Source organism: Eubalaena glacialis, chromosome 16 (genome assembly GCF_028564815.1).
Source record: "Eubalaena glacialis isolate mEubGla1 chromosome 16, mEubGla1.1.hap2.+ XY, whole genome shotgun sequence".
NCBI lineage: Eukaryota > Metazoa > Chordata > Mammalia > Artiodactyla > Balaenidae > Eubalaena > Eubalaena glacialis.
In genome coordinates this window covers 29,275,958-29,290,695 of record NC_083731.1, presented here as the reverse complement: position 1 = coordinate 29,290,695, position 14,738 = coordinate 29,275,958, and the positions used below count along the sequence as shown (strand labels likewise).

At 41.8% G+C, this 14,738-nt stretch overlaps 1 protein-coding gene across 2 annotated transcripts in view; it reads left to right on the top strand.

Annotated features, from left to right (window-relative positions):
* The first annotated feature begins 3,436 nt into the window (after window positions 1-3,436).
* The window catches only part of SLAIN1 (SLAIN motif family member 1), a 52,318-nt gene continuing 41,016 nt past the window's right edge, over window positions 3,437-14,738 (top strand). The window contains exon 1 of one of the 2 annotated variants that reach the window (XM_061170786.1): window positions 3,437-4,273. In XM_061170786.1, the coding sequence (XP_061026769.1) occupies window positions 3,660-4,273 (614 nt within the window). In that variant the 5' untranslated portion in view covers window positions 3,437-3,659. The remainder of the gene's footprint in view (window positions 4,274-14,738) is intronic. The other variant, XM_061170787.1, reaches the window with a different exon arrangement.

Below are 14,738 nucleotides of genomic sequence, written 5' to 3'. Positions count from 1 at the left end.
TTTTGGTTTCTCTTTGCATTACTCCCTTACACTAAAATCCACACATTAATGCAGCAAGTATTCTTATAGCTTTTAATTGGGTCAGATGTGAATTATTATGGAGTCTGCAAAAAGCCTTCTAATACTCCCATGTTGTTACCATATGACAAATGAGGCTTATAGAAGTAACTGATTAGGTTCTTGTCTAAATTTCAGCTAGAACTTGGGATTTATTTATCCATGTATTCTTTAAAAAAATTTCAATGTGTTTTTGCTATGTGCTAGACACTTGCTAGGCACTGGACAAAGGCAGTGGGGATCCACAGTATTCAAGGCAAGTATGTTGTATGGATAAACAGGAATCTCAACTAAGAGGCCAAAAAAAAAACAAAACCCAAAACAAAACAAAAACAAACAAACAAAAACAAACGCTGTGGTTCCTCTGAATGAATTTGAAAACAGAGCTGGGGATCTTTGATCTTAGTTTAACACATTAGTGATTTTTTCTTTTTGTGGTAATTGGATCTATCAACTTGAATGAAGGTAGTGGTCATATTAGGGTATGTCTATTGCAGTGATGGAAAATCTGCATTTAAAACATATGGGGCTTACTCTTAAGAGGAATTTCACTCTAAGACAAAGGGATAAAGAGAAGAGTGGTTGGGCCACTAGAAACTGTGCTAAGAATTATTGTCATTTTCAAGACTGAACTTGGGCAAGTAACCTAACCTTGTTAGCTTAACTGTAAAACTGGGATAATAACAGACTGTTCCTAGATTTCCCTGGAGAATTAGATTTACAAACTCAGGAAGAAACTGTGCTGTCTTCCCAGTTTTGTGGATGGATCAATTTGACGTCCATAGATACTATTAGAGGTATATGTGAAAAATACAAATCAATTATTTTCTCTCTTGAAATTCACTAGAGTGACCCAGCGACCATAGTTCTGAAGTGTAAGGAATGAGGAGCACCGGAGAAATATGTATTTCTTTATCTGATTTTGCATGTGTGATATATGGATATTTCTCATCAATTTATGGTGTTTCAAATGTATCCTTAAAGCATAAATTTTTTAATGAGACATACATTTTTATTTTCCATATCTTCTTTGTAAACCTCTGAAATCACCTCATGTATTTCATTTAAAACAAAAATATTTTAAAATTGAGAAGCTATGCATGCAGTTTCTTTCAAAACACAAAGCTGACAAATTTGCATTAAAATAAAAAATCAGGACTGCTTAATTGAAACCTTGACACCATCAACCTCTTTAATTATGTGTTAAAGAGACAGGCATCCTGGGGATACCAACTTAAAATCAGGGTACATTTTGAGTGTTTCTGTTGTGTGTACATATGTAATTCACAGAAGGGGAAAAAAGAGGTACTGACATAGGAAAGAGATGATTTTAAATTTCTCTAGACATGAATCCTTTCACAGGTTAAACACAGTTAGGAAGAGGGCAAATTTGTCTTTTCAGAAGAAGAATGCAGAATAGAAATTTAGGACAAAATGTTTCACCTCTTGGCTAGGTCTAAGTTTCAGTGAATGCTCTCTTTTGAAACAACAAAGATTGTTTACAATACTAATTGTTACTTAGAAAACACAGTTCTAAGGCTTGACTACTGGTTGCTTGGATGTATTCTATAGACCCTACTGAGTAAATGGAGGAGAAGCTGGATGTTTACTATAAATTTCGCAGTAAAATGACTGATTTTCTTTACGTCTTAATTCTTGCTGTCTTCGCTCTTGTGTGCCTGTTCCGATTTCTTTTGCTAACGTGGAACCCAGCAGCTCTTTGTTCTCATTGTGTCTGTTGTCTCCCTTTCTTTGTGTTGCAGTGATACTGCTACCCACATCTGCCACTGAGCATGCGGAAAATCCTTCAATAGATTCTTTACTTAGGACTTTCAGTAGTATTACTCCACTTCTCCAGGTTTTAGTAATAACCAGAATATCTAGAAGATAGACTGAAACTTGGAAAGGTGATGGGTGATACAGGTGGTTAGGTGGTGGTCTAGCAAGCTGGGACACCAGATAGGAAGGCTCAGGGTAGTTATCACACATATTTATCTAATTTACAGAAGACCAAGCAACTTAAATGCAGATCACCCACCCTACACACAGAAGTTGGAGATATAGATTGACAACTGACAAGACACAAGTGTTTCTGAGCAGGAAGGCACGGAGCTGTATCTAAAACCAACGGATACAATAACCAGTTCCAGAGGGATGTGGTACATTGTCACAAAGATTGGTATGTAAGTCCCAGAGCAGGGACCTTCACTAGATAGTATATCATCTGAGGATGAGAACCAGTTGTGTGGTAGTTTCTCATAATAAAATCTCAGACTTTTCTCTGTGTTAAACACCCCAAAATGCTACACCAATATCAATTGAATGAAAAGACTCAATTCTTCTGCTTAAGCCACCCCCTCACCCCGCTTTTACAAGCAGATCTACCAATAATTTCCAGAAGGTGTAAGAAAAGGCAAGTTTGCAGGTGAGATTGGGGGTATTGGGGTCGGACCTCTGAGGTTTTCTCTTTTTCTTCCCCAACCTCACGCCAGCAAGTCTGACCTAATAGCTTGTAAATTATTTAACAGATGGAACACCATTCAACTTTACTCATGTTTCTCCCATAATGATTTTTGCCTGTTTTGTTCACTTGAATGCATGGCCAGCTCTTCGAATGGTATCTGGCACAGAGTTAGGTGCTCAAAGATCTTTTGTTTAATGAATGTATATAGTATAAAAATGCTTTTCTTTTATTGCGGCAAACATTGGTGGTAATACAATAGTTCAAACCGGACAGTTTTAGAATAAACTGAACACGTGGCTCTTTAGTAGGGGGGACGCCACTCTCCCCCCTCTTAGTGAGAGGGAGATTTTCTTTCTCCTCCGCCTCTTCTCTCCCACCATTTTGTTTTTGTATTACCAATCAAGGAATTAATAGCATCACCTCAAAGCCTTTCCGTTCCACGTTTTTACTTTCTGGTTCTTAAGATACCGTTTCCCGACCCTTTGGTTTTCTATAGGTTTAACTAGCTAGTGGCTGGTAGACGATACGGTTAAGCCCAAGTGCTTTTGGAAGGTAGTAAACCGGCGGGCAAACGCTGCTCTCCTGCAGGGCAGGCACCTGCTGCGGCTGCTTTTTCTGGAACCCCGCCCCTAGCTCCGAAGTCAGCTCAGTTCGCTCCCTCCCCCGCGGCGGGAGGAAGTGCCGGTGGCGGGAAAGTTCAGGCCAGGTCCAATCAGGCACCTGGGATTGGGTAGCGCGGCCGGGGGCGGTGGCCCCAGGACCCCAGCCCGCGCTCCCGGCCCCGCCCCTCGGGAACGCCTCGCCCCCCGGCTGGTCCAACACCCCAGCCCCGCCCACCCGGCCCCCGCGCCCCGCCCCGCCCGGGGGCCGCGGCTAAAACCCGGAGCCGCCGCGGCGCCCAAGGGACTGGAGGGAGGCTCTGAGCATGTGCAGAGCAGCGCGGCGCCGGCTGCCTCCGCGAGAGGCAGCGGCTCGGTGCTGATGCGAACAGCCGCCTCGGCCTCTGCCCCAGCGTAGTCGGCCCCCGGGCCGGGGCGGTAGGGAAGGAACCGTAGCCTCCCCGCGGCCCGAGGAGCCGGCGCGTCGGCGCGCACCCCGCCCCCCCCTCCCGGCGGCCGCGGCGCCCTCGGGGACCACGATGATGGCGGAGCAGGTGAAATGCGCCTCGGCGGGGGGCGGCTCCGGAGCGGGCTCCGGGCCGGTGGTGAACGCGGAGCTGGAGGTGAAGAAGCTGCAGGAGCTGGTGCGCAAGCTGGAGAAGCAGAACGAGCAGCTGCGGAGCCGGGCGGCCAGCGCGGCCGCCGCACCGCACCTGCTGCTGCTGCCGCCGCCGCCCCCCGCCGCGCCGCCCCCCGCCGGGGCCTGCAGCCCGTTGGCTCCGCGGAGCCCCCCGGCCGCCGCTGCCGCCGCCTCGGGGGGACTGGGGCTGGGGCTGGCGTTGGGCGCTGGGGGCGGAGGCGGGGGCGGCAGCGGCGGCTCTGGCCCCGCGTTCCCGGGGACCTACTGCCTGCCCGGCGCGGCGCCCTCCCTGCTCTGCAGCCTGGCGCAGCCCCCCGAGGCGCCCTTCGTCTACTTCAAGCCGGCGGCGGGCTTCTTCGGCGCGGGCGGCTGCGGCCCGGAGCCGGGGGGCGCGGGGACACCTCCCGGGGCCGCCGCCGCGCCGCCCTCGCCGCCCCCCACGCTGCTGGACGAGGTGGAGCCGCTGGACCTGGAGAGCGTGGCCGCCTGGCGGGACGAGGACGACTGCACCTGGTATTGCCGAGCTCCGCTCCCTCCCTCGGGACCCTCGCCTGCGACGCCCGGGGAGGGCGAGGGCTGGAAGGAAGAGGGGCACCTCAGCCACTGCCCCCAGACGGGGTGACCTGGCAGGTGCCGAGCCGGGCGATGAGAGGAGGCTGTGGAAAAATAGGGTGGAAACCTATTTTGTTACAGCTCAGGCCGACCCATGTGGGGATGGACTGGTCCTTTTCCTCTCCTTGTGTTGTCGTCTTTGCTGACGATTGGGTGCCAAGCTCCTCGTTAGCGTTAACTGCAAAATCCATGCTATCTTGTCTTTTTGTCGCTCAGTCGTGCTCTTTTTCCTCAGTCTTTTTTGGGAGTGACGGGGGATGGGTAGGGGTTGGCCTCCATCTGCGACTGTTACCGTGTTGTCGTCGCAAACCAAGGCCGGACAGGATTTGCGTGCTGTCCCTGCCTCCTCGGCACCCCAAGCCGCCTAGTGATGCATCTCTCCTTAAGAGATTCGTTCTTACTGTTTGAGTTGTGCAGTGGTTTGTCCTCATTCGCTGCATCTTCTTTGATAGCTTCTCTCTTCAGAAACAGGCTCGCTTTTTCCAGTGTGCTGACCTCACTGGCTTTCCCATCAGTAACGGCGTAAAAAAAAAAAATGAAGGCTTTTCGGGAAATGGAGTGAGCAGCTTGAAGGCACTCTGTTACCTAGGACCCAAGGAACTGACTTTAATTTAAAAAACTGGTGATTGAAGAAAAGTGAGATTAGAGAAACTTTGTTTTTATTTTTTAGAAACTTGAAGTTGGTTAGCAGAAAACTTGAGGCTGGCAGCATTTATTCAGTTGAAATCTGGTTAGCTCTGTCTGCTTTCCATCAATGAGTACCTTGTGGGGTTGGGGGGAGAGGGGGGTTCTGATTCTTTTATTTGTTTTTAATGGTGCTTGCTCATGGGGTAGCAGTCACTTCATGACTTCTTTTGGTTGGTTCACATGTTTTCCTCAGTCATTAGAGGTAGTGTGATGTGGTCAGATGAATAGAAGCTTCAGATCAGGTGGGACTTAGGTTCACGCAGGGAGAATGAACAGCATTCACCTCGACCTAGCAGTAGCATGAAGAGTAATTGTAGTTCTTTTAATCTTAGGTCCTCTTCCTGTTTTCCAAGCTGGGTCTTCCTCACTTTCTTTGTGTTTACGTTGAGTGATTGCTCAGGAGGGAGTGGGAGATGGAGAACCTTGCTGGTTTCCCATTGGGAACTGTGGTGGTCCTTTTCTCTTGCACTTTTTAATGTTGAGAACTCTGTTAAGTACACTGATTGGTTTGATTCTGAGAATCAAAATAAAGGGAACTATAATAAGGCATAGTCATCCTTCTCCTTAGTACTTTTCGGCAACTGGGCAGGTAACTCAGGTTGTAAAAATCAAAACAACTCGCCACTTTCTGGAACTTTAAGCCATTCTTTAGAAGCTGCACCTTTATTTTTGTAAAGTCCAGGCTGTGTTGTGATCTCAGATTCAGCCTGAATATGGTACCAGAAAATGCTCTCATGATGGTGCTTAGGTTGTTACTAATAACTGTAAGCCCTTATGCCACTTTCAAATTATTTTAGATTGATTTAGTCCCCACTTGGCCTTTTCTGGAGATACGTACTTAAATAATAGAAGGAAACTTGCTGTATTTTGGATGAGGATCAATCCTGTGCTTTAAAACTATTAGCACTTTAAAATTTATCATGATACACTTATTTTATAGGTGTATTAGATTTGTGCTAGTACATACACAGTGAATATAGTTGTAATATTTTCTTTTATTAAATAGATTTCTACCATATTTAGTTATCCTCCGACTATTGCTAGTATTTTGATATCTTAGGCTTTCCTTTTGTAGTTATTTTTTGTTAAAACACCATTAAAATAACTAAAAAAAATCACCAACTTGGTGAGATTAGCCTAGTAGCACTTCAGATGGTTTGAAGCAAATCTAACCAGGTTTGATTTGCAGCAGGTTCTACTAATTTCACTCATCAAGTATATCTGTGAATGACTAAATCAATGCCTTGACACCTTACAGATGTTTCTATAGACAAATGGCACACTGTTTATACGGTATCTTCCTCAAAACAAACCCAGGGTTAGAATCCCAGGTGGAAAAACAAGGAGGGATCATTAATCTTAGTGGGATGGCCTTAAAATTTTTGTAAGCACCTGATTTATAGAAAACTTTCTATCAGAGCATTTTTACACATTGAAATATATTTGTATTGCAGTAGTTGGCCTATTTGTTCATCAACAGTCAACAGGGTTTAATTTGCAAAGCTAAACCCATTTGTTAATGCTTGCAGAGCCTTCTGATGTTCCTTCATCACTGCAAACCGCGTGTCCCTGCCTGGTGCCGTCATCAATAGAGTGCTTTTCATTTGGCTTCCCTGATATGTTTGCAGGAAGGCTACTTATTTTTATCTTCCCTGTTTATTAAGAAACAACTGAAGTGGATAATATGTACCTGATTATTTTAAATTATTTTAAAATATTTTAAAATAAGTTACACATTTTCATTGTAAAAGACAAAACACAGACGTGAATATAAAGTCACTAAAGTCTTCCCTCTTGTCCTCAATTTACTACTATGACTCGGAGTTAACCCTGTTAACCTTCTGTAGATCCTTCAAGGTAAAAACATAGTTATACAAATCAGTATGCAAATATATACACATCAGTTTTTTTACACTTACCTTTCATTGGACACATCTTGGACATCTTTGTTTCCCTGTAACAGTTGCATCATCGTTAACAGTAACTTGGTCCTTAATAATGTTACTTTAACTGTATCACCTACAATTTTTCATACATTTTTATCATGATTTCATCCTAATGGGTTAAACAAAATTAATAATTTATTTAGAATAGCACTTCCTGCTAAAATGTCAGATCCTTAGGAAGGAAAGTTCACAAATGTAGGTTAATCATTGAATATTTTAGAAGTTCTTTCGTGTAAGTCTGTTTTTACTAATACAATCTTAGAATGTACAGCCTGGACAGCACTTGGCTCAAGAGTTATGTGTGAAAGAAAAAAGTGAATAACAGAAGAGTATTTGCTTGATGATAGTTCATTAGTTAATGAATGATCAGTTAGGTCTCATAGGCCTTTTTTCCAAACAATTATTTAGCCTATAAGTTTCTTCTGTTTATCGGGGAAAAAAAACAAAAACTTTGATGTAAGAAGAATGATGTGTTCTGCTTTTTGTTTTGATGAAAAGCTTTGAAACAAAACAATTGTCTTATTTCTTCAAATATTTATCTTAGTTGAATTTAAAGTATGTAATTTTGCCTTGATACAATCTGGTTATCTTAGCACAGTGCTGCTAAAATTCAATGTCTCAGAAAATTAAAGTTGACTTTGGTTTCAGAACCTTCATTCTTAAGTCCAATTATTATAATCCCATAGTAAACTTCACATCCTGCTGTATCAGTTCTTCCATTATCTTACTACTAATTTGACAGCCTTAGCTCTCCAGGAGACCATAGGCCAGAAAGTACAGGGGAGAAACCAAGTATCAGGAGCAAATTAAAAAAGTTCAAAAGCGCTAAAGTCCTGATGCATATGTGGGACATGGTGTGACTGGATGATTTGCCAGTCTGTACAGAAGGGTGTTTTAAACGTCTCTGTCCCAGTGTTACCAGGCTGAGAAGCACTAGGCTAAGAAGAATCAGGGTACAAGGAGAGGGAATCAGATTGGTATGAAGTGGCAATGGGAGCAGTAAATCATTAACTGCATACTAGACCTTTCTGTGACCTGTTTCTGCTCCCTAATTTCAGTGTTAAGCGCCAAGGAGAAATAACTTAGGTAAACTTCTTCAGTTATTTACTGAAAGAATTGACTCAAATTTAGACTTATTTATATGGATTCAGAAGTGTTTGCGCCACTGATGTTTTTTCCTCCAAGCATGGTTGTGACCCATTAATAGGTTATAAAGTCAATTTAGTGGACTGACTCAGTATTATTTTTTATGAAGTTCAGTGGAATATAAAATCAGGATCAGAGTACATTGTATCTTATAAGACAAACGTGTCTTGATTAAACTTATTTCAGTTTTATGTGTATATGTCCTGGGTTGAAATAGCTAATGCATTTGTGCATTATGGCTGAAGTTAGAATAACTCCAATTTGCACTGTTCAAAGCAAAACGGACTTGGAGAAAACAGGTAGAAGAGCATGGCTCCCTGAAGATAGTGTAGTGCTGGGGTAAATCAGGACCTGCTCACCTCAACCAGAAGACGAGTCTATATTCAGACAATGCCAAGATTAAAACATGCCAACTGGTATAAAATACAGCTATAAAACGAGGCATTTATTTTTAAAAGAGATGTGGCAGGGATTTTAACTTGCCCAACTGGAAAGGACAGGAGAAGAGTTCTTTTTTTTTTTTTTAAACATCTTTATTGGAATACAATTGCTTTACAATGGTGTGTTAGTTTCTGCTCTATAACAAAGTGAGTCAGCTATATGTATACATATATCCCCATATCTCCTCCCTCCCACGCCTCCCTCCCACCCTCCCTATCCCACCCCTCTAGGTGGTCACAAAGCACCAGCACCGAGCTGATCTCCCTGTGCTATGCGGCTGCTTCCCACTAGGTATCTATTTTCCATTTGGTAGTATATATTAGTCCATGCCACTCTAGGAGAAAAGTTCTTAATGATACAAGGGGAAAATGGTGATATCTACAAATTAAGGAAAATTTAATGAATGAGATATTCATTTTCCATGTGTAACACCAAGACCTTGGACAGCTGGCTAAAGTCATTGCCAATTTTTCATCAAAGCTGTTGAACACCTTGTACTATACATATCGCACAGCTAAATTAGACCACCTAAGCTGTTTTTTTGCGTAATTGATTTTCAGTGGAAAGACCAGAGGGTGCTTCACTTTCTGCCAATGCTGATCGAAAGTGCGCAGTGTTTTCTAGGAGCAAGTGGAGTTGACTGAAGTCTATGCTGATGCGTCTTTCAAATGAGTAAATTTGAAACACTGCAGTGAGACACTGAAATAGAGTTTAGATATAAATGTGGAGGGAGGGGGAAGAGTCTGCTGTAGGACCTTCAGTAACTAAAATTTAGACTTCATGTATCTTTTCAATAGCTTATTGGGGGTAAGTTTCTTTTGCAGGAGCTAACCAGCTTGACCCTAGCAGATGCTAGCGAATCTAAGCTGACTAAGATTGATTGATTGTGCTAATCAGTGCTGGTGTTTTACCTTTCCTTAAAATAAAACTTATGGTGATTTAAGGCTCTCAAAATGGCTTGTTTGAAAATTGACACATATTACTTTTCAGTGACAGGTCTATGATATACATATACAGTAAGTACCCTACAAACGAAACTTCAAGTTGTGAACTTTCAAAGATGCGAATGTGTGTTCACATGTCCAATCGCGTAAGTTAGTTCACTTGTCTGGTGTACCTTGTCATGTGCATGCATCCTCTACAAGTGGTTGTGCTTTTGTGTACTTTACTGTACAGTACTGTATAGAGTCCAGTAGTACAGCATCTTTATTTCAATCAAGCCCAGGATGTCCAGAAGCAAGCATAAAAGCAGCAGTGATGTAGCTGGCACTGTACGGTACTTTTCAAATGTTTTCTTTTTGTTTGTTTTTTATGTATTATTTGTGTGAAAAGTATTATAAAGCTATTACAGTACAGTACTATATACCTGATTGTGTTAGTTGGGTACCGAGGCTAACTTTGTTGGACTTACGAACAAATTGGACCTATGAACGTGCTCTTGGAATGGAACTCGTTCATATGTAGGGGACTTATTGTAATTATTTTTGTTGTACCATTTATTTTTGTATTATCTGTAGAAGGATGACTTTAGAACCAAACGTTGAGAATAACCAAGACTATTTTTCTAGACATTTTGAAATACTTCATTTGAAGCATTCAGGGTTATTATGATGGACTTTGTATTATTTCCAACCTCCCAGTGTTAGTGCATGTATGCAGTCAGGGGGTCCAGAAAATGAAGTGTATGAAAAAGAAAAGATTCTGTGAGAAGGACAGTAGTTTCTAGTCATGTGCTTTTGGAAGTTTTGAAGAGAAGTGAAGGAAAATTAGAGTGTGACATTTTAAATGATAGCTTTTCTACTATTTGAAGGATTCTCAAGTTTTAGACTAAGGCTTTTCAGATATTCTTGCCAGATTCTAATATACTGTCAACGAAAGGTAGAAGTTGAAAGAGCAGTTAGTAGGAGGTATGTGTATTAACAATGGCAAACTAGGATATTGTAAATGTTGCTGGCATTGTAATGACAATGAAAGAGGTGATTTTTATGACTTTTTAGAAAATAAGAGCCATTTAGGAGAAATACAGGTTTTACCTTGCTTATCTAATTTTGGAGACATGTTATACTCAGGGAGTTTGTAGCTACGTGATCTTCATAACTAACTGCCCTTTTTCTCTATCTAAATCCAGTTCTAGGCCTAGCCAGAGAAATAGTAGGCTCAAAACTATCCTGGGAACATTGTTTGGAGACTGACTTTAAAAATGATCCCTTCTATCTTAATTCCACATATATGCGTAGTACTTCTAAAGTTCTATCAAGGTAATACAATAAGTAGGATGTAAATGGTTCAAAAACTCTTCTATACCAAGGCTTATTACAGAAAGCAGCGGTTCTCCCAACTCTTTCCTACCTCTGAGTCCTCCACGTAGATATTACTTTATACTCCTTTGGCAGTTTCTTTTGTTCTTTATTTCTAAACAGTCTTTATACTACATGATCTTAAACAGATATAGACTTGTTTTGGAAAATGAGGACTAAGGCCTCTTCCCTTCATCCTCCAGCTACCATATCTTCTTTCCCTTCTCATAATGGTTTTTATAACTCTTCTCTTAAATCATCATAATGACCTGTGTTATGGTTATCACTGTTATTAGCTGAGTCCTGTTAATTGTATGTTGCATTTGTTTTCTCTAATCTCTTTGTTCCTCCAAGAGTTAATAATGGCCTCTCTCTTCCCCCTTCACTTTCTTTAATCCCTTATTACTAATTATTTCTGTAAATACTGGAGCCATAACATCTCTCAAGAAGATCAAACATATTTGATAATCTCTTAAATCTGTTTTTAAAAATTTGTTTTGTACCGCCATCCATTCTAGAATGCTTAATCCCATTGTTCTAGTCTTTACTGTTGCTCCTTAGGCTGGATGCACAATGCTGTTATCATGGGAATTCCTTCGGGTTTCTTGCCAATATTGGATCTCCTATTTCATAAATCCTTTGTCTTGGAATTTCATTTATTCTTGTGGGTGGGATGCAGCCTCAGGAAGCTTTCTGAGAAAGGGGACATGCATGAGAAGTACACTTTGAAATCCTGTGTATTTGAAAATGTCCTTATTCTATCCTCATACAAGATTCATGGTTGGTCTGGGTATAAAAGTCTAAGTCAGTTATTTTTCCTCATGTTTGAGGACATTGTTCCATTTTTTTCCAGTTTTTATTGTTTTACAGCTATTGAAGTGCACTGTGATTTGGGTATTTTGAATCCTTTGTGACTTTTTCTTTAGGTTTCTTTCTTTATCCCTAGGGTTCTTAAATGTCACGTTGTACCTTGTATGGGCCTGTCTGTTCATTTGTTGCACTGAGCATTTGTGGGTGCCTCACTCTAGAACCTGGTGGCCTGCCTTCAACTTTGGAAAATTTTTTGCCTTTAAAAAAAATAACTTTCTCTTCACTTTCATGGGTGTTTTAGAACTTATAATAATGAGATGGAGGCCTGCCTATTATAGTCATTTAATTTTCTTATCCCTCTCCTCTGGTTGTTAATCTTTGTCTATGTGTTGCTCCTGGGAGACTTCTTCAACTTGATCTTCCAAACTCACTTATTGAATTTTTTGTTTCTTCTATAACAGTTTAATTGTTTCATTTGCCAAGAAAGAAGAAGCTGTTCCATTATAAATATCCTGTTTTTGTCTTGTGAATACAACATTTTCTCTCGGATGATATCAGTTATAATTGTCTTGGATTTTTCATCTGTTCCCTGCATTGTTTTTCCTCCTCAGTTCTTTTTTCCCCTTCTATCAATACTTTTGGTCTCAGAGTTTTATTTAAAAGGAATATTCCAGATATCTGGTGTCGTGGGTTGTCTGTTCATACCCAAAGGCGATATCAAAGTTGATCTAAGGCTCTGCGTGGGTGGAACTCTTTGGCTGGTAGACTTTACCAGAGATTGGGTGGGTGGCCAGCTCAGGTTTCAGTATCTTTAGGTCTTCTCTTGGGTTCATCTGTGTCTCCAGACATAAACCTTCTGGGAGATAGGAGTTAAGGCAGTCGATTCTAGGAATGTAAAGGGGAAAATGGGGCTAGGGTGCTAACCATTCAGCAAGTAGACTTTCGATCAGCCTCTCTGGTTCAGTGGGGGTACTTCATCTGTCTTTCAGCTAAGTTCTGTGTGGCTGAAGTCAGAGCTTCTCCGGGTCAGCCTTACGCACATGTCAATAGTAAGCCTCCGGTCTTAGGTTGTGGCGGAGGAGGTGTGGTGGGATGGGCAGTGTGGAGTAGAGCAGGGGATCTGGGGTCCCACCTATTCCTTATGCAGGCTTTCAGCCGAATTCCCTGCTTTCAGTTGCATGATCACCCCCATATTCTGTGAACTGCAGGGTTGGGGTGAGCCACAGTAGCAGATAGCATGGGGGGACAGCGGAGGAGAAGAGAGAGAAGTCCCTGTACGTGAATATGGCAGAGTGGGTCCCAGAGCCATTACATGTACCTCTGGGAAGCTGCTTTTGAATGTGCTGTGAGGCTGCGTGGTCAAACGAGAGAACCATATTACGCAGGCCCTAAGAGATTAAGGACATCTTCCTGAGGGGTTCCCTGCAAGCAGAAAGCAAAACGCTGTACCAGAAAAACCCCCAAACTGGTGGGAGTGTGTGAAATCCCCAGGCAAGCTGCTTGGTGGAGGTTCCTAGCGGCAGGAGGAAGCAGCGGTCGTCCCGTGGGATGCTGGAGGTGATGGGCAGAGCAGTGCTTCGCATGGGAGCTGAGAGAGGTTTGCAAACAAGCAGATGCTCAGAGAGTGCGTGAACCTGTGTGTGCATTAAACAGTGAGGAAAATGTATTAATTTAAAAGAAGCTGAAAGAGAAGGAAGTTGCAAGTTGCCTAGTGTTGCGGCTCCTTTCTGTCAGGGCTGTGGCACCTGCTTCTGTGATTCAGCTGCCTGGTGGATGGCAGCTCCAGGCTCACTGAAGGATGGGAAGCAGTCAGTTGCTTACTGTCTTGTGACTTTTTCATAAAGCTTCATTACGGTATAAGTGCCATATAAATTGCATATATTTAAAATGTACTATTTGATAGATTTGGGCCCACGTGTAACCCATAAAACCATCATCACAGACAAGATAGTGGAGATAGCCCAATGCTTTAAGCTTCCTTGTGGCCCCTTGTATCTCCTCCTGTCCTGATCCTGCCTACTTCCAACTCAGGCACCCACTGATCTGTTTTCTGTCAATCTAGATTAGTTTGTGTTTTCTATACTTTTGTATCAGTGAAATCATATAGTAGGTACTCTTTCATTTGTTTGGTTTGGTCTGGCTTCTTTCAATCAAGATAATTATTTTGAAATCCACCTCTGTTGTTACATGAATCGGTAGTTCATTTCTTTTTATCGTGAAGGTTTTAGATTGTAGGGACACAATGATCGTTTGTTTTATCCATTCATCTTTTCATGAACGTTTGGATTGTTTTCAGTTTCGGGCTATTACAGATAAGTCTTTGCATAGACACATGGCATTTGTGTCTTTCAGGTAAATACTTAATGACTTTTGAGTGGCTGTAACAGAAAGTTAGGCGTACGTTAATTTTTAAAGAAGCTGCCAAAATCGTTTCCAAAGTGGTTGTGCATTTTATGTTTCTGCTGGCAGTTTAGGAGTTTCAGTTGCACGATGTCCTCACGAAGGCTTGCTATGGCTAATCTTATCTTCAGGCATTCTAACAGCTGTGTGATAGTATCTCACTGGTGTTCTAGTTTGCATTTCCCTAATGACTAATGATTAGCCTCTTGTCATACACCTGTTTACCATCCATAGCTCATCTTTGGTGAACTATCTGTTTAAATCTTTTACCAGTTTTTTAAAACTGGGTTGCTTATTAAGTTTGCAGAATTTCTTATATATTCCACTTATAAGTTTCTTTATCAGATAAATGATTTGCAAATATTTTCTCCCAATCCATGGTTTGTCATTTATTCTCTTAACAGTCTCTTTCAAAGTGCAAGGTTTTTAGTTTCGATGAAGTCCAATTGATACATTTTTTTTCTTTTATGGATCATGCTTTCAGTCTAAAAAAATGTATCTAAGAAATACTGCCAACCCAAGGAGGCAAAGTTTTTCATCTGTAGTTTCTTCTAAAAGTTTTACAGTTTAGGTTTCATATTTTTGTGATCTGTTTTGAGTTAACTTTGGATAGTGTGTAAAGTATGGATCAAGGTTCAC